This window comes from Xyrauchen texanus, chromosome 32 (genome assembly GCF_025860055.1).
Source record: "Xyrauchen texanus isolate HMW12.3.18 chromosome 32, RBS_HiC_50CHRs, whole genome shotgun sequence".
Lineage (NCBI taxonomy): Eukaryota > Metazoa > Chordata > Actinopteri > Cypriniformes > Catostomidae > Xyrauchen > Xyrauchen texanus.
Genome location: NC_068307.1, coordinates 40292608 through 40316875, shown reverse-complemented (window position 1 = coordinate 40316875; position 24268 = coordinate 40292608). Strand labels below are relative to the sequence as shown.

The following is a 24268-nucleotide window of genomic DNA, read 5'->3' as shown; positions in this document are numbered from 1 at the left end:
CTATGGGGCATTGCCAAGAGAAAGATGAGAGACATGAGACCAAACAATGCAGAAAAGCTGAAGGCCACTATTGAAGCATCTTGGTCTTCCATAACACCTCAGCAGTGCCACAGGCTGATAGCATCCATGCCACACCGCATTGGAGGCAGTAATTAATGCAAAAGGGGCCCAAACCAAGTACTGAGTACATATGCATGATTATACTTTTCAGACTTTTTTTTATTGATTTCATGTAATATTCTAATTTTCTGAGATTCTGAATTTGGGGTTTTCATAAGCTGTAAGCCATAATCATCAAAATTATATCAAATAAAGGCTTGAAATATCTTACTTTGCTTGTAATGAGTCTATATAATATATTAGTTTCACCTTTTAAGTTGAATTACTGAAATTAATGAACTTTTGCACGATATTCTAATTTTTCGAGTTTCACCTGTACAGCCCCGAAATAAATATAAAATGTTATTGCTATTTCTGAGGACTATCACTCAGTAAGTGTTGCACTCAATCACAGAGAGATTGGTTTTACATTACATTGTTGGTGTTTGGTTGCTTGACCAGAGTTGGAGGTACAATTCAAGACAATCCTACCTTCATCTTTCAGGTATATTCCAGAATCATTCACAAAACTGTTCGTCTTTGCTTCCTTGGTGAACATCTGTTATCTGCTTACGGTTCAAGGACAAAACTCTCATGCCTATTATTTTGCACATAACAAGGTTGTTACACCCTATTTAGCACTCAAGTATTTAATTTTAGAATCAACCATGGAATATGAGGAACCCATATCAGTTACTGCCTTGGAAATGAATGAGAATCTTGATCTCCATCTTCCAAATATTTTTCACCCAATGATCCTATTGCCATTGAAAGCTTTTCACTTACAGAATAAGTTTTCCCTGAACACAAACTTCTATGGTCTCCCTGCAATTAAAATGTTATTTTTATTAAAATCAAAGCCAGTGTTATGCCTTTTCAGTTGACAAATTGTGTCCCCAGATTATGCATCAACCATCTTACAATCATAATTCTCTATTAATTAAAATCTATTCCAAAACTCAAAGAATCAAAGTGAATTTTGCAGGGACAACTCTCTTCTGTTTAAATCAACAGTTACCATGATTTTGTAAGATGAACAGCCTTGCCCCAGTTTCTTCCTGTTAGTCCATTGGTAAATTAAGCATTCCACCACATGATGCAAGTATCTCAAGTTTATTAAAAGAAATGTAAAATTGCAGACAAAACAATTGAAAGTCAAGTGTCTACTGCTGCCCAGCAGCTATGATTTGGCTCCATGCTGTGATAACCTGGGAAAGAAGGTAAAAGTTCAGTTTCACAACTACAAAGACAAATAAATAAAAAGTAAATACACCAACACAGTTGACTACTCCACATTATGTTTTAATTTTCTTTAAGCCTGGCATTAAATGTCGCTAAGCCAAGAAAACATCTAGAAACGTTGTTGTGGGTTTTAAACGCATCTATGGATTTCTAACTATCAAACACTAATTGTTAGTATTATTCGTTTCACACTTCAATTTAGTTCAAGGATAGATTACCATTTCAGATATTCTGTCCATCCTAATACATGTGTAGAAAGCTGGAGCTTTAGAATATAAATTAAATTTTAAAAACTTTCATGCAGCAGCTGTTTTGGTGTAGAGGCTTGCAGCAGTCTTTAGCTAGCCTAGAAGTAAAGAAATGTAATCATTTTGAAAGAGAGGGATGAAATATTTTTAAATTATGTTTAACAAATTAAAGTTACTTACCTTCAAGATCATCAGCCAGTTACAGTTGATGCAACTTGATGCGCCACAGGATTAAAATTCACCAGTTTATTTACCTAGAAGATGAAATAATTGACTTAAAACCACATTTTAAGTGGTCATCACTAAACATGTAGCCAAGCACAGGAAGTCTAAGTCACAAGTATCTCATGCACCACCAAAAAAACATATGTACTTTTATAACAAAAGTTAAAGATACTGATCCTTTAATCAGTTTATACATTTTGTCACCGTTATAGTTCAGCAGCCATGTTTTTACCACAACGAAATCAACAAAATCTTTAACTTATTTTGATGTGCACAAATAATTGACATTAAACAAAACTAAAATTCTCCTTTTACCTACCAGTCTGGTATGTTAAATACTTTGGTAGCTGTTTCTCGCTAGTCTTACAAGAGCAATCATATGTTCTCAAAAAGACTGCTTGCTGTCCCCTGCTTCTCTGGCTCCAACCGAGGATCTTGCTACTGTCCCTTAGCTGTTGATTCCAATAAGCTAGCCTCTGAGCTGGCTCAATCCAATGGCTAGCCTCTCTTCGCTGGAACACTTCTCAACGGTCTCTTCTCTTTGTCTAGCCTTTAAGCTGGCTCGTCCCGACAGCTAGAACTTGTGTTGACACTTCATTGGATAGTCTGATCATTTATGCAAGTGATCGCCTTCAGTTGGCAATGCAGAGCTGCTAAAACTTCTCATAGATTTCAGTTGCCCAAAAAAAGAAACCACATGCTACCTAGGCTATATATATATATATATATATATATACATACAGTGGGTACGGAAAGTATTCAGACCCCCTTAAATTTTTCACTCTTTGTTATATTGCAGCCATTTGCTAAAATCATTTATAATTTTTTTTCCTCATTGTACACACAGCACCCCATATTGACAGAAAAACACAGAATTGTTGACATTTTTGCACATTTATTAAAAAAGAAAAACTGCCATATCACATGGTCCTAAGTATTCAGACCCTTTGTTCAGTATTTAGTAGAAGCACCCTTTTGATCTAATACAGCCATGAGTCTTTTTGGGAAAGATGCAACAAGTTTTTCACATCTGGATTTGGGTATCCTCTGCCATTCCTCCTTGCAGATCCTCTCCAGTTCTGTCAGGTTGGATGGTAAACGTTGGTGGACAGCCATTTTCAGGTCTCTCCAGAGATGCTCAATTGGGTTTAAGTCAGGGCTCTGGCTGGGCCATTCAAGAACAGTCACGGAGTTGTTGTGAAGCCACTCCATTATTTTAGCGGTGTGCTTAGGGTCATTGTCTTGTTGGAAGGTGAACCTTCGGCCCAGTCTGAGGTCCAGAGCACTCTGGAGAAGGTTTTCATCCAGGATATCCCTGTACTTGGCCGCATTCATCTTTCCCTCGATTGCAACCAGTTGTCCTGTCCCTGCAGCTGAAAAACACCCCACAGCATGATGCTGCCACCACCATGCTTCACTGTTGAGACTGTATTGGACAGGTGATGAGCAGTGCCTGGTTTTCTCCACACATACCGCTTAGAATTAAGGCCAAAAAGTTCTATCTTGGTCTCATCAGACCAGAGAATCTTATTTATCATCATCTTTGAGTCCTTCAGGTGTTTTTTTAACAAACTCCATGCGGGAGAGGCTTCCGTCGGGCCACTCTGCCATAAAGCCCCGACTGGTGGATGGCTGCAGTGATGGTTGACTTGCTACAAATTTCTCCCATCTCCCGACTGCATCTCTGGAGCTCAGCCACAGTGATCTTTGGGTTCTTCTTTACCTCTCTCACCAAGGCTCTTCTCCCCCGATAGCTCAGTTTGGCCGGACGGCCAGCTCTAGGAAGGGTTCTGGTCGTCCCAAACGTCTTCCATTTAAGGATTATGGAGGCCACTGTGCTCTTATGAACCTTAAGGGCAGCAGATTTTTTTTTTTAACCTTGGCCAGATCTGTGCCTTGCCACAATTCTGTCTCTGAGCTCTTCAGGCAGTTCCTTTGACCTCATGATTCTCATTTGCTCTGACATGCACTGTGAGCTGTAAGGTCTTATATAGACAGGTGTGTGGCTTTCCTAATCAAGTCCAATCAGTATAATCAAACACAGCTGGACTCAACTGAAGGTGTAGAACCATCTCAAGGATGATCAGAAGAAATGGACAGCACCTGAGTTAAATATATGAGTGTCACAGCAAAGGGTCTGAATACTTAGGACCATGTGATATTTCAGTTTTTCTTTTTCAATAAATGTGCAAAAATGTCAACAATTCTGTGTTTTTCTGTCAATATGGGGTGCTGTGGTTACAATAATGAGGGAAAAAAATAAACTTAAATGATTTTAGCAAATGGCTGCAATATAACAAAGAGTGAAAAATTTAAGGGGGCCTGAATACTTTCCGTACCCACTGTGTGTGTGTGTGTGTGTATGCATATATATAGAAATGTCAAAATGGGGAAAAAAAATACTAGAGGCTAGCCCAATACTAAAAATAAAATTCACTATCCTACTAAAGTTAATAACGAACATAAACCATTTATGGAAAACTTTTTCTGGAAACTTGACTGCAAAGAAAGTTTTTCACTGGGATATCAACCAAAGGTTGGAAAACCAATGTTGCTTTCATTTTGCAGCTACCAAGACATTGTACTTCCAAACCTTTTTGAATAATCTTTAAAAAATCATGACTAAATGTTTAAAGCTTAAATCTACAGACAAACCTTTAAGATTGGGAAAGATATCTACCCAAAAGCACACAACAGTTTGGTAAGGGTACGTTGTGTACTACACAATCATTCGTACACAAGTGAGCGACTGTTGAATATTCACATATAACTATATTAAAACACAGCAATAATGCAATAATAATAATAATTTAAAAAAACTGGAGCGGTTTATTCAATCTTGATTGGTTAATGTTTACATTTAAAAGAGCAAAAGAAAGACACCCTACTGGTTTAAGAGAAAATCCAAAAATGAAACCCTATATAAAACCTCATTGGAATGCTTTGCACTTCACAGACAAAAAAAGGGACAAACTACAAACTAGTAAATGTTCGCCAGGATGAGCGTACTTTTGACACCCCCCCCCCACCCACATGATTTTCCTCCACTATTGAACATGTTCTCTTCGCATGGCAGACGTTAATACTGCTACCACGCCGCATGGCTGGGCAGATCTAGGTGTAAACCTGCTTGCTGCTTTCCTTCATTCTCTCCTTTCCCTGTCATCTCTCTCTCTGGCTCTCCTAAGTACTGTGGCCTGTTGGACAATATGGAACATACATTTAGTTACACTTTGCATCCTTGCTTTGCCTTCATCAAGTGCTTAACTGGAGGGGAATGGGTAGTAATAACACAGAAGCAAACCTTCAGGTCAGCTACGACTATGGATAGGACAGTAGCAGGTGGGTTGGCATGTTCTACAGCCAGAAGTTTTGGAGCGCAACTCCAAATCGATATTAGCCTCATGATACTGGATCTTTGCTTAAAAAAAAAGTTGAAGGTTTGCTACTGAATCCCCTGCTCTGAAAACTCAATGGTTTTACCCATTTACTGACTAAATCATGAATGGTTATGGGCTAACATTTTCATGGGTCACGGATCTTATGAGATGTTTGAGCATGGATGTGCTAGAACTAACGTCTAAGTCCAGACACCTTCCAAAAGTGGGGTAATTCTTACCCTGGAACTTAAAACCTCCGGCCACCAGAGCCTCCACCATAACCACCACCACCGGAAGCTCCTCCATATCCACCTAAAGAAAGGAAAATAAATGCTGCAATGACCATTTTAAAATGCTTTATGACTTTTTTTCTCCCCAATTTGGAATGCCCAATTCACAATGCACTCCAAGTCCTCGTGGTGGCGGCGTAGTGACTTGCCTCAATCCGGGTGGCAGAGGACGAATCTTAGTTGCCTCCGCATCTGAGACTGTCAAGCCGCGCATCTTATCATATGGCTTCTTGAGCATGTTAGCGCAGAGACGTCACGAATATGACAAAGAATATGTACTGTATTGAAAAGGTCTAGTTTCAATTCCACCTTAGTTGAAGTGAACCCTCTAAAACACTGAATTGTACATATTACCATATGGGCCACCACCACTCCTTCCACCACCTCCATAGTTTCCTCCCTTCATGGGGCCATAGGTAGAGGAGGATTGGTTGTAGTTGCCAAAGTCATTATAGTCTCCACCTCCAAAGTTGCCTGCAAAAATACATACATACAATTCATCTACTGAGCCCATAACATTTTTTAAATTCATGTCGATAATGGCTGTCATTAACAAACTTTCAGTTTATTTGCAACTCTTTAATTCTCTGTTAATTATGAGTTTTCTTTGTAAAATTATACAAATGTTTCCATAACGTTAAACTTATGCAAGTAATTATCCCAATCAACAGATATAGCAACCATATTTAATTTTGTGGTTACTATGATTTTAATGAAAAATATCGTGATACTAGTTACTGTAGTAAAACCATGTTTAATGTTTTATAAAAGATGTTAAGAGTTAAGTTTAGGGGTCATTGTAGGCCAGAGTGTCTGTGAGACTCTGAACACAAATGCATTGCAGTGATGCCCCTTATACTGTACATTAGTTTTTATACTGTGCAAATTGCATCTATCATTTATATGCACTCAGCTAATGAAAAAAAAAAAAAAAATGCTCTACAAGATCACTGACCTCCAAAGTTACCTCCACCTCCATTGTTGTAGTTATCATAACCACCACCACTGTAACCTCCTCCCTGGTTTCCATAACCACCACCACCTCCATAACCACGATTACCACCATAACCAGGCCCGCCCCCACCATAGCCACTACCTGGGAAATGAGAGCATCTACACATGTCAGCCTCCTACTTAGAGAGTAAATCACTCAGATATGGAAAAATTGTGCACTATGTGACTAAAATGTCAGTTATTAGGCACTGACTAGTATATATTCAGATTTCACTCTGCAGTGAATGAGCGCTGTAGTGGCGAAGTCAAAGTCTTTTTTTACTGAATAAGAAGTTTGCAATCAAGAAGCTGGATGAGCACACACACTCTGAAGGAAATTTACCTTATTTTTTTGGCTGTAGTGGGTCCAGAGCTTTCATGGATTGCGCTGTCTCCATCGCTTTAGTTAGAACCATGATATGCCAGTTACATTTACAGTGCATTCAGAAAGAATTCAGACCCCTTAATTTTTTTTCACATTGTTATGTTGAAGCCTTATGCTAAAATGTTTTATATTACCCCAAAAAACTGAAGCATCATTGATATAAAAATTTAGACTCTTAACTCGTTGAAGCACCTTTAGCAGCGATTAAAGCCTCAAGTCTTTTTGTGTATGATGAAACAAGATTTCCACACCTGGATTTTCTGCCATTCTTCTCTGCAGATCCTCTCAAGCTCTGTTAGAGGTGGGGATTGTCGGTGCACCGCCATTTTCAGGTCTTCCAGAGATGTTCGATTGGGTTAAAGTCCGGACTCAAGGACATTCACAAAGTTGCCCCAAGGCTACTCTTGCATTGTCTGGACCCACATTTTCAGCTGTGAGACCATACATAGACAGGTGTGTGCCTTTCCAAGCATTTTAGCATAAGGCTGCAACATATCAAAATGTGAAAAAACGAAGGGGCCTGAATATTTTCTGAATGCACTTAATCACGCCAACTCTAATTTCAGTTAAACTTTTCCATGGACTGTTTTCATAACATTCTTCATTCTACAGCATGGCTACAGACGCTGTTCTGAGCCTGTTGGACATCTATTAGAAGGTAAGTGTTGCAAAACTCGAGCGCTTGTAGATTTGAATTTGAGAACTTTACAATAAATATTTGTACAAGGACATCAATGCAAATTATGCAAGTAAAAGTTTCCTTTAGCCTCTTTCATGTATTGTGTCTAAAGATGAGAATTTCATGTCTCTTAATACCCCTTCTTTTATTTACAGTCAGTTGTTCACCAAAAAGTAAAAAAATATACATTTTAATACGCATTGCCCGGATGAGGTACAAACAACTGTGGAACTCGTATTAATGTGCGCTGCGCTTATTCAACCATAAATACTTGATAGCTGAAGCTTGCGCAAACTAAATATAAAATAAATGAACAAATAGGCCAAGCATTTGCAGCATATATGCAGGGGTTTGGCAAAAGAAAATAACTTTAACATCGGTATATTAAATTATTTTTATAATATAATTATTAATTGTTATTTGTTTAAGATTTTCATTATTAGGTTCAAACCTTGAATATTTGGTTAATGTGTAAACATTTGAAACCGAGACAACAGTTTGTATTATAAAAATGCAATTTCATGACATCATATACATGTATTTGAAATGTGTAAAAATTAGATAAAATATGATCTAAATTATAATTTTTAGTTTTTTTTTATACAATCTCTCATAATGTATTTAAACTTAATATCTTTTTCAGTTTTTAGATGCATTACGTTAAAAGTCTGGTGAGTAAAACCAAAAATGTACTAGCAAATGGTGAATCCTTCAATGTGTTGTAAGTAATCTGTTTAATTATTTGGTTTAATGTGAACCATGAACTTTAATTTATGGTTTAAATTAAATCATATATACCATTCCCTCCATAGCCATTAAATCCATCATCGCCACCATAACCTCCTCTTCCTCCATATCCACCTTAAGAAGAAAAAACATGGATTAAAAACAAGAACAGTATACTGTGGACCACCACATCTATAAAAGATAAACTTGTATTAGTGATGCACTGAAATTAAATTCTTATCAGAAACTAATTCTGGACACCCTTTCCCAAATTCTTTTTTATTTTAAATAAACTATGGAATAAAATTCTAAATATAATATTTGTCTAAGTGTTTACACTATCTTTAGATGGCATTATTAACATGTAGGCTCCAACAACATTTAAAAAAATACTTCTCAAATTTGTAAAAATGTACTTATGGTTTATACAAGAACACTTTTCTCTCAAAGTGCTAACACAATGGCCGTTGCATATTTTGTTGATATCACACTAGGAGTCATTTTATACCACGACAACAATATAGTATAGAATAATGTATAAAAAAATTGGTTTATATTCTAAAAGGGGCTGTAAGCGATTTTGTTTTCCAATGGAAAGGCATGCAAAAAATTCCTACTCCCTGAAAGATATTACTGAATTAAGTCCCACGAGCTATCTCACCGGACTCTGTAAACGGCAAACAAAAATGTGTTCGTGGACCACGACTCTTTCTGCTGGCCAATCATTTTGCGCGTTCTCGTAGTATTGTAATTGCAGCAAATTATTGAGATATAATGCGTTTTTATGCCATATTGCTCATAACAGTTGTCAGTTGAGGGTGCCATTTTGCTGATACTGTTTTTAACGGTTTCTGCTCTCAAAAAAAAAAAAAAAGAAGCTAATTTTGGTATCTTTGGGGTTTTGGGAAGAGGGGGCTTGGCTAATCCAACGGCTCAGTCTTGTGGAAGTAGAACAGCTGAAATCACCCAGAGCACCTTTAAAGAGCCCATATTATGCAAATTTACAGGTTCATGATTATATTTTGGGGTCTACTAGAATAGGTTTACATGCATTTATGTACAAAAAACTAATTTTTCTCATACTGCACATTTCTGTAAAACATTTTCATCCTCTGGCTCAAACTCTGATTTAGGTCCAATCACTTTAAAGCCGATCTTTTTGAAAAGCTCAGTCTGCTCTGATAGGTCAGCTGGCCCAGTCTGTTGTGATTTGTCAACCGCTCAGAGCACGTGTCGGAAATGTAACGCCCCTTACCATTACTGAGTTTCAGGCTTCCTTAACAGCTGTAAACACTATTGTAACAAATAGTTGTAACAACTATTGGTAATAAAAGTTTGGAAGAACAAGCTGATCGACACGAACCACCTTCGCAAGTGCGACTTGAGCAGGCCATTTCACAGTGGTAAGTTTAAATTTTGTAACTTACACAAGTACAATGTTGATTATTGTGAACCTAACAAAGATTTAAGTAAAAGACACAGTGCATCCAAGTTAGTCATATTTTGCTGGAATGGTTGTACCCAAACTTTTTTGCCCGAGATATGAATGGAGAACAGAGGCTTTCTCCCAGTTGGACATTACCGGGTTGCATTCAAGAGTTGGTGAGCAAGTTAGCTGTAGACTACCGATAGCAGCTGTAACATTACAGCTTGTAATTATATAATTATACAAAACTCGAGAACAACCATTTTGTTACAGTTTCATCTTGAAAATCTGGCATTGGTTGTACTGCTAAATAATGAAAATAAAATGTAACCACTGATTCTTCGATTTGTCTGCCTTTGGAAGTCCAAACAAAGAGGTTTTGCTTTTGCAGTGAAGAAAACAGCGTCTTCTCGACATGGCGACAACACTAACCCAACTCATGCTGGCCTCTGCTATAACTACCGTTGTTTGAGGTTGGGCCAAGGTAGCCCTTGGGCGGGCATTATGCTAATTTGTTACATAGTGATGTAGATACATTACGGAAGAAATGGCTGGACTACAATCAACCAAATTAATGCTGAGTGCATCTTTTGGCTTCAATAATATTTTACGTACTTCATTTTGAAGTGGTAAAACAGATTGCTTGTGTTATGAGTGATTTAAGTCATGTGACAGTTTACAGATTTAATTTTTCTGCTCTGTCTCGGCTTTTGTTAAGCCACACCACAGATGTCACACCTGTTTTAATAACGATCTGCTCTTCATTTTCCTGACCTGTTTGGGAGTCGTCCCATTCTGTGGCGATGTCTTTATCCATTAGGGTTTTAACTTAAATTATTGTCGCAAGTGATCCAGGTCAGCGCTCTCCTGTCTCTGGAGCACAAATTTCTGGAATCCTGCTGGACTCCCACACACTTGCGAGAAATACAGATGCACAAGTCAGATAAGCATATTTAGCACTTTTGAAAGTCATTGAATTTGCTTAGGTGGCCGAAAAAAAAAAGTTTCTTCAATTCTGTCTCATGTGAAGCCTGCCCACTGATAGATAAGCCCACGCCACGCATATTAAAATGTACTACGTGCAAATTATGTCCAGAAGTGCTTGCTGTAGCTTTCTGCATTGATTTAATGTGCTTGTTGTCTGTCCATGATGAACTTTAGTTAAGCTGCACTCTCATTATTCAATTTGTGGTTGGATTTTGTCGGGTGATTTGTAGCCAAAATGGTGTTTGCTACGGACGGCGATTCTTTAATACGAGCAATTCAGCAACATGATCTGAGCCAGTCTTGAGCGGTCACAGATGCTGTGATATTTTCAAAAATGTTCAATATTTTTACCACATAATCTTGAAGCATGAGCAATGCAGCAACACTGATCACATTTTATCCATCATTGTTCAGGAATAGAAATACACAAATTTGATCATTTTATTTTATTGTACTACAATAAGAATGAATATTTAACAAATAAATAAATGGTCTGAGCACTTTTTCTCTTCCGATCCGAATATTGGAAATCTCAGTATAGGCCGATACAGATCCCGGTGTAGTTTTTCTTTGCATAATCAGCTTAGAATATTTTTACATTATTGTGTGGAACTAATTGGGTGTATTCTTTAAATGTAAAGAAACACAAACCTCTAACTACACATTATTTCAATATAAAAGTATAGGTTTAAAAAAAAACTTTATTGTTAACTAGTATACTGGATAATGTAGCAGCAAAATTAACAGTAAATCCAGTATAAGTCATCAGTAGAAAAGAAGCCTTTTTATTTTTGGTAAAATTCTCAACTTGTATCTGGACTTTAAGGGATTCAGATCTCTTTGTTCAATTTAGTAGTATGACATCAAGCTCACTTTTCATTCACAGTTATTTTTTGGAAACCATTCAACTAATATATTATCATTTGTGAACAAATAATAATAATATTTTATAATAGTAATATATCTCAATCGTGCACCTTTTGTTACGGATCTACCGGTCTCTTTCTTTCTACACTGCTGTCACAGCCCTCACTCTCCCTTGAGTTCTGATTATACGCACCTGCATATCATTAGTGGCTCATCAAGAACTGCATATATACCCTGCTTTCACACACACTTTGTCTGTTCTCATCCATAGTATCTCTGAAAATCCAGACCTTTTTACTATGTCAAATGTACCAGTGTCTCCATTATTGCCTGCAAGTATCAGAAGACTGTTGTGAGTTATCTGTTCATTGTCTCTATACCCTGTCTGGATATTACTCACCTGTTGTTCGTGAGTAGCGCTCAAATATTGCGCACAGCGTGAAGGCTACAAATAGCCACGGGTGTGTGTAAACAGAGCAGCGCCATACCATAACGTACTAGGGTGGTTATATATTTACTTATAAAACACAGCCTTTTGTGATTCAAAGAGCTATTGCATGTCTTCAAGTGGCTTTGAATAAAATGCATGAATCATATGAACTACTTTAATTGTGTTTTAATGGTTCTTTTGTCATTTTTTCAGCTTTAGATGGACCGATACCCGCTCCGTCTAAAAACGTCAGTATCGGTATAAATCCCAAAATCTCTTTTACTCTATGCGCAACCCTCCATTATAATGAGCGGAAATCACACACATTTGCAATCAAATTTTGCGCTATGCAACTAAAATTTATATATTTTGCAATTGGCTGGTAAATGTTTACATTTCATTCACCAGTAATTGTGTTGTATATTGGTGATGTATTCAGCAGCAAGATCCTTTCACTGCATGTTGAGAGTAAAAGTTGTTCTGTGAAATGAGTTTCCAAAAACAAATCCACGTGACTCATTTGTCATAGAATAATTTCTCTTTTAATACCCTTTCTGTTAAAGTCAGTTGTTAAACAAAAACAAACATTTAATTCTAATCACACAAGGCACAGATGAGATAAAGCCTTTCAAGTCTCTCTCGTTAACATGTGCTCCTCTAACATTCCTCTATTGTAAGTCGTTTGGATAAAAGCGTCTGCCAAATGAATAAATGTGAATGTCATCTATATGCCCTTTATAGAAATGTCGGTTTTGTTAAAGAGACCGTACCGGTTTAAGCGTGTTTTCAACAAATCATTGTAAATACTTGTAAATGGTAATAAATTATGCAATTTCGCCTCACAGCAAGAAGGTCGTGGGTTCAAACCCTGGTTGCCCCGGCCTTTCTGTGTGGAGTTTGCATGTTCTCCCCGTGTCTGCGTGGGTTCTCTCCGGGTACTCCGGCTTCCTCCCACCATCCAAAAGACATGCAGGCTAGGTTAATTGGTGTCTCCAAAAAAATTGCCCTAGGTGTGGATGTGGATGTGAGTGTATGTCTGTCTATGTGTGGCCCTGCGATGGACTGGCGACCTATCCAGGGTGTCCCCCGCCTTTCGCCCAATGTTAGCTGGGATAGGCTCCAGCCCCCCGCGACCCTGTACACAGGATAAGCGGTTGACGATGGATGGATGGATGAATTATTGATTGAATATGTAATGAACAAAAAAAATGTTGTAAGCAAAAGGGACATTCTATCTGAAAAATACCATTATGAATCCATATTGAATCTAAATCAAATCTGGACATCTATATCAATACCCAGTCCTAATCGTATGTAAATTTGAATGGTCATTAATTTAAACAGAACCCCAACCACAATTTATTTTATTTTTTTTAAATATCAGACTTTTACAAGCCTAATCCAAACCAGATAAGTAGGTTGTTTGGAATCAGATTAAAATCTGACTTTAATGCGTCTTAGTCTGAACGGTCAGATCAAACTGGCATCTCATAGCAGTTATAGCATTTGCTCGCGTTCAACTGTATGCAGACGCTGAACATTTGCATAAAAATCAAAGAATACTTTGGCCTTAATTTATAGGGATGATCACTTCTGAATGGGTTGCACCCATGTGTCATGTACAGGTTACATGGCAGCCAAAGCAGTGCACACCTCTTTTTTAAAAATATACCACTGCAAAGAAATGCGCCACAGTGCAGTAACACACCGGCTGCGAGCCATCACAATGCGATATGGTTGAATATTTCCTGCAAATATGGGACACTTGAGCATTTTCAGCGCTTCAAGACAAGGCTGGGGTCCCCTTCAAGAGTCTCCCTTTCCACTCTTATGCTTCAATACAGGACACAAAGTCTTCAAGACGGGACATTATGCTACCCACTAGGACAAATACATCTGGTGAAAACAGGACAGTTGTAAATCCTGACAGCAATAAACGTCGCATATGCCACCTCTCCTGTTTTAAAGCAGTTTTCAGTATAATATGATGACTGACTATACTGCCATCAAGAAAAATATCCACTGCTAAACACTCATGCATGGTGAACATATGGAAGATTGCATCATTATGACAATTAATGTGGATGTGCTAGCAAAAGCATCTGCAGTATGAACACAAAAGAAAAATCCGATCTGTCCATATAACCTGCAATTTGAGCAGTCTGTCTAAAAAAAAAAAAAACGATTAGAGAAGGAAAAAAAATGATTTTTCCTGCAGCAATAACAAAGCCTTATATTCACAACTTTTATTTTGATGAACGCCCCCCTACTTTCCTAACTCAGCCCCCTAATATGTGACTATTTGAAAGCAGAGACTTTGTTACCAAAAAAAGTCAATATTTGTATTATTTGCTTAATTTGCTCGAAGCATTGCATCATTTTTTGTTAATAAATCCAGCCGGCATACATGTCATGAATGCGAGACAAATATGTAGCCTATTCAATTAAATATCTAGGAATGTAGGACTTCGTAACTAGAGGTTTAGCCACATTATTACCTGAAGCTCAAAATTCATGATTTGGCAATTTTAAGGGGGCGGAGGAACGGCCATTGCTCTTGTGAGGAATTTCTGAGGAACTTTCGCTTCTTTTTAGGCCTGTTGCTCTCTCTCTCCTGGTCATCTGACTTCATTATTTTAACTGCAAGGCGCACACACCTCCCGCTAACTTTCTAGGTAACGTTATTTGTGTGGCACATGATCATGATCTGTTCCTCTCACTACGGTGACTGGTTTGGCTCCTATAATAATTATGAGTACGGTACTACGGAAAATCAGGTTTAACAATCTGTGACATACGGACCATATAACTTAACATTACATTGCCAGCTTAAATGCCTGATGAACAATCAAGCTAGCTTGCAAATTATGTAACGGTAGGCTAACTTTATTAACGTTTAATATTTTCCCAAGTTTGGCAGGTCTGCCTTAAGTTAACTCAGTTCACAATTTCAACTTTCCACATCCACCCCAGCCCGTTTACCTTTAAGGAGTTAAAAGCACCATCCTCACTTGAGGAACCAGCCAGATGGAGGAAGAACGAGAGGGGATAAAACCTATTTTGTGTTGCCATCTCTTGAAATGATTGACATTATGCATTTGCCAATCATCCCTGCTTGATAGTTGGCGGAATGAACCCAGCGATATGATTGGTCGAACTCTTCTTCTTTTGCTTTTCAGCAGGCTAGACACTGCTGCCTCTTGCTGTTAGACTTGAGTGCTGCACATGCACAATTGAACAAAAAGGCGGCACAAATTTTTGCCGTAGTTTAGAGTGACAGATCGTACCAGCGTACTTTGATGTCAAAATGCGTACTTGCTACAAAAATGGAGTGGTGGTGGTGTAGTGGTCTAAACCACATAACTGGTAATCTGAAAGTCACTGGTTCGATCCCCACAGCCACCACCATTGTGTCCTTGAGCAAGGCACTTAACTCCAGGTTGCTCCGGGGGGATTGTCCCTGTAATAAGGGCTCTGTGTAAGTCGCTTTGGATAAAAGTGTCTGCCAAATGCATAAATGAGTACAAGTTGGCAGGTCTGCAGGCGCATTAGCGGAGGAAGTGACTTCACCTGACTATCTGACGCTGCCAAACCAGATAATTCAGATGCGTCGCTAGATTTCAGAATCAGATGAACTGCAGTACAAATGCATACCAACCCATATAATGGAGTCTCGATAAACATTTTAATGCAAACAGGATCTTAATGATAGATTTGATAAACACCCTCCATTTGTAACCTAAAGCCACCCTCTCTGCTATTTGCTCTCAGCGCCCACTGGCATCCTTTGAATGCCCACTGGGGGGTGGTACTGCACCTGTTGAGAACTCCTGCCTTAGATCATCTGGATTCATTCAGGTGTTTTGAAGAGAAAGTTTGTGCATTTGTCACTACGGGTGTTAAGAAGTCTGACGGATGTCTTTTTCATTATATTATTTTATGTTTCTTCAGAAAAGCCTATATTCCAAACGATTTTGTAGATAAATAGGTTTAGACTGCATTTCAATGTGCTCATCGTGTCCAGTGCAGTGGATGCAGCACTGAAATTGCATGCAGTCTACCTAGTGAAATTACAGTGCTATATCCGGTGGGTCTGTGTAAATTGATGTCGTCTTTTAAAGTGCTGTTGCATTGCTGAAGTTATGCTATGGGGTTTCATGCTGACAGACAACTACATTGCTTTTCAAATATAAAGTGCTCTAGCCACCTTTTCACTGTCTCCGACATTCATGTACACGGTTCAATAAAACTCATGATTATTATTCACTCAGTATTTATTAATAATATTGATTTTAATAATGTTTCTATAATTATTATTATGACAATAATTCAGCAAATAGAAAGCAAAAATTCATAGATGTGATTAATATGTGTTTTGCATGTGGAGAAATAAATGACACATGTACACATTAAATCACACATTTACTGCACTTACAAAAGCTTTTTGTCATATATTAGCAATGTAAAAATGTATTTCGGACCTCCTTAATTGTCCAAAATACATTAGCAGCAGGCGTTTAGAATAATGTTTAGGTCAAAATCCATGAATTGGATGGACCGGAATATCTCCCAGTTCGCGTGTTCAAAACGGTCTTGTAGCATAGTCTGATTGGTCCGTCCAGCACTGGATCGTTCTGAGGGCGGGTGCTGCCCATTTCAGTTTCTGCCTGTAAGCGGGCAGAAGCAGAATGGAAGAGTTCTGAGTTCCAAAACTCAGTCCCCTCGTGTGTTGAAGCTGATGTGTTAGTGGTATTTTGGTGCGATCGTTTTAAAATTGGCTTTGTTAAAGTCCCCGGTAACAATGAATGCAGCCTCAGGGTGCGTGGTTTCCTGCTCACTTATACTCCCATACAGTTCCTTGAGTGCCCGGTCTGTGGCGGCTTGTGGAGGGGGGGGGTGTACACAGCTGTGATAATGACCGCTGTGAATTTCCTCGGTAGACAGAATGGTCGACACAGAAGCATGAGATATTCCAGATCAGGAGAGCAGAAAGACTTGATAAAATTTACGTTCCTCTGATCACACCATGATTTGTTGATCATAAAACATACACCACCACCTCTCCTTTTACCTGAGAGGTCTTTCGCTCTGTCCGCTCGGTGCACTGAGATCCCTGCGGGTTTGATGGCCGAGTCTGGAATCTCCGCAGACATCCAGGTGTTCATAAAGCAAATAACGCAGTAATCCTTCGGCTCTCGTTGGAAAGAGATCGCGCTCGCAGAGCCTGTTGTCCAGAGACTGCACATTTGCCAGTAGTATACTGGGCAACAGGGGTCGATATGCTCGACGTCTTACTCTGATGAGTACGCCGGCTCTTTTTCCCCTTTTCCGTGGCCGTGCAGCCCAGACAAAGTTCTCTGCTGGTGTGTTTGTAAACAGCAGGTCGGCATTGAGGAATTTGAAGTCTGATTTTCGGTATGTAATTGCAGAACCAATGTCCAAAAGCATTTGTTTGTCATATACAATAAGCAGACAACATCAAAGACAAAAACAAATCAAACAAACTGCAGTGTTGTGTTGGAGCTCGCAACGCAGCAACCATACTCGGCACCATCTTGAGTCCGGATGCCTCTGCAGATGGTCATAGCTCAATGCAGCCCCCGCACGTCTCTCCATTTAAAATGAATTACTTCCGGTCTATCGTCTGTCAGATGGAGTGAAAAGGTGGCTTTACACAGCTGACATGTGTTTGGACCCTCAACCATTGTAAATAAGTCATTTCCGCCTTATTGTCAATTCAGCAATTTTGTTTCTGCATTTTTTTATGCTTTCGGCCCAAAACGTACAATTTTGAAAATGAAATTTTTCGGGGTATATGCAGGTTCGAAGGAATTGTTATTGTAATTAAAAATCAAAGATACCGCTGCTGTGAATATAAGGTCTAGCATGTGCTGAATAACATTTATATTTGTTTTCTTGGCAGATACCTTTAACAGGGCAGTTAATTTAAAAATACAATTTCTGTCATCACTGCACACCCTTAAGTCTGAATGAGTTTTTATCTGCCATGGAACTAAAAGAGATGTAAAGCAAAACGTTTAGTCTCAGTCACCACATCTTGTTTTTAATTCAATGTAAGTGAATGGTGACTAAAACTTCCTAATATCTCCTTTGATATCCACTGAAATATGTCATACAGGTTTGCAACAGAACATTATTAATATCTCAAATAAATCTCATCAGTTACCTTAAAAATGGCCATTTAAAGTTGACAAGATTCAAGTACTGAAAATGTAAACTGGTTAAAATATGAAAGAGTAGGAGGGGGAGAGATCATATGTAGGCTAATCTGTCTTGTCTATGCGCTTATCACTGCGTGAGAACGGTGTCAATTGCATTGGCAGCCCTAGATCTAGTGAGATAGAGATGATATAACAGGTGTAACTCTGCAGCCGAGTAGTTCTGTTAGCTTTACAATTATTGTCAAAAAGGTAGTGTAAAATAAGGAAGCGCAATGATTTGACAGGCATCAAAGACCGCTCCAACCATGTGTAACATCGTAAGTTTAGTAAAAATGAGGTTCCCTGCGTGCGCTCACGCTAAACTTAAGTGTAAGCTGCTAAATGACGGATGCACGAGAGAGATGATTCTGACTTGTGAAGATTCTGCATTTAAGCGTCTCCTCCATTCACGCCCCAAAATGTAATACCTAATACCTTGTAATTTAAAACTTTTAAGGCCTTACATTTTAAAAAGTAATTGTAAGACTTTAAGAACCCGCAGATACCCTGTTTTTGGTGCCCAAAATGTATGCACTCCTAACAGGTATATATAGCAATACTCAAAACTGTACCTCCATTTCCTCCTCTGCCAAAGTTGCTACCACCACCACCTCGGCCACCTAAGATGGGTTTTGACAATGGTTTAAATAGTTAACCCCAACACATCTGACAATTTCAATAGTGCATGACACTAAGAAAGCTCTAATAAAAATGGTTCACTATAAATAAATATATTCACTCATTTATCCATTTATATGCAATAAATTAACCTCAAAGAAGCAAAACAATATTTAATTTGCAGTACTCATTTCTCACCTCGTGGATTCATTGACACCCTGTTCATTTCCTCTCTGGAGAGAGCTTTCCTGACTTCACAGTTATGTTCATTTACTGTGTGGTACTTCTGAACTGTGGGTTAGAGGCAAAAAAAAAAAAAAGTGCTTAAGCTATTGGGGTACAAACCAACAGCCTCTGAGCTTTAGCAATAGCATGCTTTTTATATAAAATGAGGGAAATCACTTACTGACAATTCTGTCAACAGAGTCGTGGTCATCAAACGTGACAAAAGCAAATCCCCTCCTCTTATCACTGTTCTTCTCAGTCATGATGTTCACCTCCTCGATTTTACCAAACTGACAGAAATACTCACGCAAATGTTCTTCATCCGTATCTTCTTTGATTCCACCCACAAATATCTTTTTAACAGTGGAGTGAGCGCCTGGTTTTGATGAGTCCTGAAAAGATTGGATGAGTAAATCATGATAGGTGCAAATACTATGACAGACCCAGATGAAGGGTATTAAAAAAACCTGAAAGGGTACAAAACATTATTTAAACTGGACTAGTACTACTATCAAATATTAAATTGTAGAAAATTTTAATCTGAAATAAATAACCTAAATATATTTTAATTAGGGCTGTCAATCGATTAAAATTTGTGATTAAAATCAAATTACACAGTGTCCCGATTAATTAATCTCGATTAATTGCATATACAGATATTTGCTGAGAAAGCCCCTCATATAACAATAATTCAATATATAATGATGAAATAATTATACATAGTCATCTTTAAATATAAAAAATTATATATATATTAGAATAGGCTTTAGAATACAATGTATTGTTTACTACCATATTTATTGATCATAAGTCAATCATTGACATACAGCTCACAGCAATCCATTTCACAAGTGAATTTGTCAATCAGTTGGAGATTTATTATGAGGGCTTGTTTAAGAACCATCAATTTACACCTGCGTCAGATATATATATATATTTTTTAGAAACAAGCCAGGGGTATACATAGTACACAATACTCAGGGTTTCCGTTGTCCGGTAATTACCGGACATTGGCCGGTAAAAAAATGAAATGTCCGACAAAATTAAATCTCTCCGGTCAAATTGTCCGATTAAAATTGCCTAATAATCCCGTCCCCCTAACACAATCTGAATTTGAGAATAAGCCTAAAATGTATAAAGCAAAAATACACCGATCTCTTGCTATGTTATAAAGGAACAGGCTCTATCGTTTGAAAGTTATGAAACAACATCGCATGCTGCATTTCAAATAAAGTGCACGCCTAAAACGGCTGCAATATAGACCTAAACAACGATCGATTGAGTGAGACGTTTCAAATATGGCCAGGCCCAGGCAGACTAGCTTTAAAAGCTTTTTTCAGAGGCCAGACAATGGTGAATCAGGAACATCTCATTATAGATAGATCAGTGCTTCTAATCCGCGCATTCGTGCAGTTTTTTTTCTCTATCATCAAAACTGAATAGCCTATGTTCATCAGTGCATGGTTACAGTCTATATCAAGCAGGGACACGTTTGTGTGCATTTTATTTTGTGATTTCACCGAATTAATAGAGAGTCTCCAGAACGGCGATAGATTGAAACGCGCCCTAGTGAAAATTGCGCAACTCGCGCAGCACGTCGTCCATGCAACTGATAGCAGCGGACACGAGCGCTCAGCTTGATTTAAAAAACAACAGATTTTAGCGCTACATCTCTTATTTAATAACGGACTAAATGAATGATCTGCTAGTTAACTGGAGATGTTTTATTTATTTGTATTAGGTACATCCGAGCCTCAATGTTTCAAAAAGTGAATGTGTGTGAAACCACAGTAAAAAACAATTGCCGTTGATTGACGCCAATCGGACGTTCATGTTTTTTTTTCGTCTATTTGAAAGTTAAGCTAATAATAATATGTTGCATTCTATAAGGCCTGATTATGTCATTTTTTAAGTTACATAGACTGCCTTCAGTTTTCCTCAACTTGACTAATTAAGAGGCGATATATTTGACCGGCATATCATCAAAATGTCCGTAAAACGAAACGTGACCGGCACCATTTTTTTCTAGCGGAAACTCTGACAATACTACAGATATATTTGACAATAATGCCAAAACATTATATTCATTACATAGTGCAATGGTTTTCAATGCTTTGGAGTTGTTGGAGGTACAAAGAGTATTTAAATAATATATTTAAAAAATAATTATCCAAAATACTACTGCGTGGGCACATTCCCAAAAAAGGTGAGGGGCAGGGACAGGAGGGAGAGATAACTTACTATTATTTTACTAGGTGAATAAATATTGATTTTATATCAGATGTATTTTTGCAGTGATGTTAAATATTAATGGCGGCGCTGTGATCGTCACTCAGTTTGGCATAAGGTCTACGATACAAACTAATTTTAACAGCACAGACCTACTCAATGTAAATATAATGAAGTGAAAATAATAATCTAATCGTTAAAAAGCACATTTCCAAATAAGCACATCAATTACATTATTAAAGACTAGAAAGATTAAATGCATTCATACCAGGTTCAGTGCTTCTTGAATTTTATTTTTTGGTCTGATCTGGCTATTCGAGTAGGGCCTTCTCATTCATTATGACTGTAGAACTCCTGGCAGGTGTAGGTGTTCACTTTCACCAGGAGTTCACTTTTGATGAGGTCCACAGATGCTCAGTTCCTTGTCTCTGTCCACGCAGCGGTCATCAGTGAAAACACCCTCTCCACGAACTCGTTGGTGACAGTAATGCTCAAAGCCAAAGATATCAGAGCTGTCATGTTTGGGGCACTGAAATGCTTCAGCAGAACAGTCCGTGAAACATCGGTGGCATACCCTGCACTCTCCTTTTTTAGGATCACCTGTAACTGGTTTTAACCATGTATATATTTTCTCCAATTATTTATAATACGAACAAAGACACTTTTTCTTCTCGGGAGCTCCGGATAGACCCATTTTTCTGTTGCAGTTTTTTTCCCAGTGTTTTCCCACTCTGGCAAGAAAAAAAAGGCTGCGCATGTTCAGTTTTTTCTTATTAACTTTTTTTAATAGTGATTTTGTAATTAAAGGACGCTTAAATAAAATTATGCCGAAATAATAATAAAGTTAAAAAAAATTGAAATGCAGGACACTGCCTATGACTTGCGGGACAAAGCTTCCAATTTCGGGACTACCATACGACATGCGTCAGACATGCTTGTGTCGCGTCTCGGGTGTGTTGCGACATAAAAATAAAATGTTTAGGTCACCTTGTCAAATTAAATATAGTTTAATACTCAATCTTTAAACACAAATTGAGATCCCTTAGTTCGCATTTGAACCCTTAGTAACGCATATCTGTGTTGTTTTCTTCACTGTATAAACTGTGTGTTGCTCACACAGCTGAGATTTCACTTACTGCCCTCTGGAGTATACAGGTGTTACTGCGATAATTATTTTAACGCATTATTTTTTGTATAATTAATCGTGCATTATTAACGCATTAACTCGACAGCCCTAATTTTAATATTAAAACATGAATTAAACTATATAATGTTAAGCACATGTATTTTATAACATTAAATATATAGTGAAACATTTATTAGAACACTGGTATTGTGATCAAGTGTACTTAGAAAGACAAAATTAAAATACTTCTCTAGACACGGCCCTCTTGGGTTCAACAGCTCTTCCGTCCACTTTATGTGGACGTGCATCCATTGCTGCATCTACCTCACTGGCTGAACTATAGGTCACAAACCCAAAACCTCTCGACCTCTTGGTGTTGGGGTCCCTCATAACCTGTAAAATATATTGGGGGGATGGAAAAACATCAGCAGCTCATTTCAGAGACTCATTAACAGGATCAGATGGAATCTGCACACACAGAACTTTGCAGAAAACTCAAGTCTTTCACATAGGTTCTATGCATTCTCCACTCCTTGGATGTTTGATCACAAAATATTTCGGCTAATTTGATGATTTCAGCCAACAAGAAGAGTGTAAGTCTTAACTGCATTTAACACATTTTAACACTGTTGAAATCAATCCCTTTCACATATTTCACCTGGGAATGTTCATTTGCATGTGTGTCCATACAAATGTACTTACCACACAGTCTGTAAGGGTCCCCCATTGCTCGAAATGGGCTCGTAGACTCTCGTCTGTTGTCTCAAAACTGAGTCCTCCGATAAACAGTTTACGGAGCTGCTCGGGCTCACGGGGGGCCTGTTGCTATAGGCATCAAAATTAAATTTAATACATAAACACAAAGTCAAGTATTTTTATTTTATCAGCATCGTTATTTAAGTAAGTGTCTAGGCATTTTCAACTCCAAACAGACATATTGTCTATGTAAAATAAAAAATAACATAAAAAAAAAATGATTAGCTTGTTCATTCATTCACGACATACTGCACAGCCAATATTACATCGGTATTATCGATGCACGAGCGCATCAGCAACCGTGCGGCCTAGGCCTAATGCGCTTACAGGACATATAATTATATAAAAGCCGTACAAAACATATTTACATTTTGAAACACAAACAAAGCTGTTCAGGCGACAGTAATGAGCAAAAAAAACAAGCATTTCAAAGAAATAAACGCGTTCAAATGCGATTTAGCTCGTGCATCGTTTCGAGCCGCTGCCACGAACAAAGAGACTAAATGAAGCCAAGCACAAACGATTTTGTTAAAAACCCGTCTTTCTTAATTAATTGACTCACTCATTTAGGTTACAATTGATTTAAAAACATTCACATACCGCTTCTCAGACCAAAATAAATCAAAATATTAAACCATTATATCTAGTTTTCACCTCTTTAGACATGGCGTTCTCTGTGTGAAAAGCAGCAGACCTCGAGCAGCCTCTTCATGAATGTGAACAGCAGCCTGAACCCGCCGTTCTGGTGAGGTCACGACATGTCATGACGTCAAAAACAGAGGCGATTCTTCTTCTTCTGGTAAATAATGGAGGTTTGCAAACCAGAATAATTTTTATTTTCCGCCGCCTACTGTACTGGAGTGTGAAGCGTAGAAATTATTAGAAAACATAATTTCTACGCTTCACACTCCAGTAAAGTAGCAAAACTTCTTAATTTAAATTAAATTAAAATAGTTTATATATATATATATATATATATATATATATATATATATATATATATATATATATATATATATATATATATATTTGTCTTGAGACAAACGATTTTAAAAGCATCTCCCTGTTTAAAAAACTATTTTTAATTTAATTTAAATTAAGAAGTTTTGCTTTATA

General features: G+C 37.9%; 1 protein-coding gene across 7 annotated transcripts; it reads right to left on the bottom strand.

Annotated features, from left to right (window-relative positions):
• Positions 1-1153: 1153 nt before the first annotated feature.
• LOC127625956 (heterogeneous nuclear ribonucleoprotein A1-like) lies at positions 1154-23950 on the bottom strand. 7 transcript variants are annotated; one of them, XR_007968386.1, is made up of 13 exons: positions 23807-23845; positions 23099-23221; positions 22643-22789; positions 19223-19433; positions 19015-19107; positions 18771-18818; positions 8340-8402; positions 6440-6597; positions 5839-5958; positions 5434-5506; positions 1770-1843; positions 1560-1687; positions 1154-1307 (listed from the first exon to the last, which is right to left on the bottom strand). XR_007968386.1 is itself a non-coding variant. In XM_052101456.1 (11 exons), the coding sequence occupies exons 1-10, from the start codon at positions 23816-23818 to the stop codon at positions 5442-5444; spliced, it is 1023 nt and encodes a 340-aa protein (XP_051957416.1). In that variant the 5' UTR covers positions 23819-23950; the 3' UTR covers positions 4109-5011; positions 5434-5441. The 7 variants fall into 7 exon arrangements, 3 of the variants coding, with proteins under 3 accessions (XP_051957416.1, XP_051957418.1, XP_051957417.1); XR_007968383.1 differs by having other exon boundaries at positions 6440-6580; XR_007968384.1 differs by lacking the exon at positions 1560-1687 and having other exon boundaries at positions 1176-1307; positions 6440-6580.
• Between the last annotated feature and the right edge of the window lie 318 nt (positions 23951-24268).

What these genes read in the sequence shown, in the direction of transcription:
- LOC127625956 (XM_052101456.1), bottom strand. An exon ending in GGACCCTTACAGACTGTGTG is followed by an intron (nt 22,790 to 23,098) that starts GTAAGTACATTT and finishes TATATTTTACAG; the next exon opens with GTTATGAGGGACCCCAACAC. An exon ending in TGGCAGAGGAGGAAATGGAG is followed by an intron (nt 8,403 to 18,770) that starts GTACAGTTTTGA and finishes TTTCTTCTTAAG; the next exon opens with GTGGATATGGAGGAAGAGGA.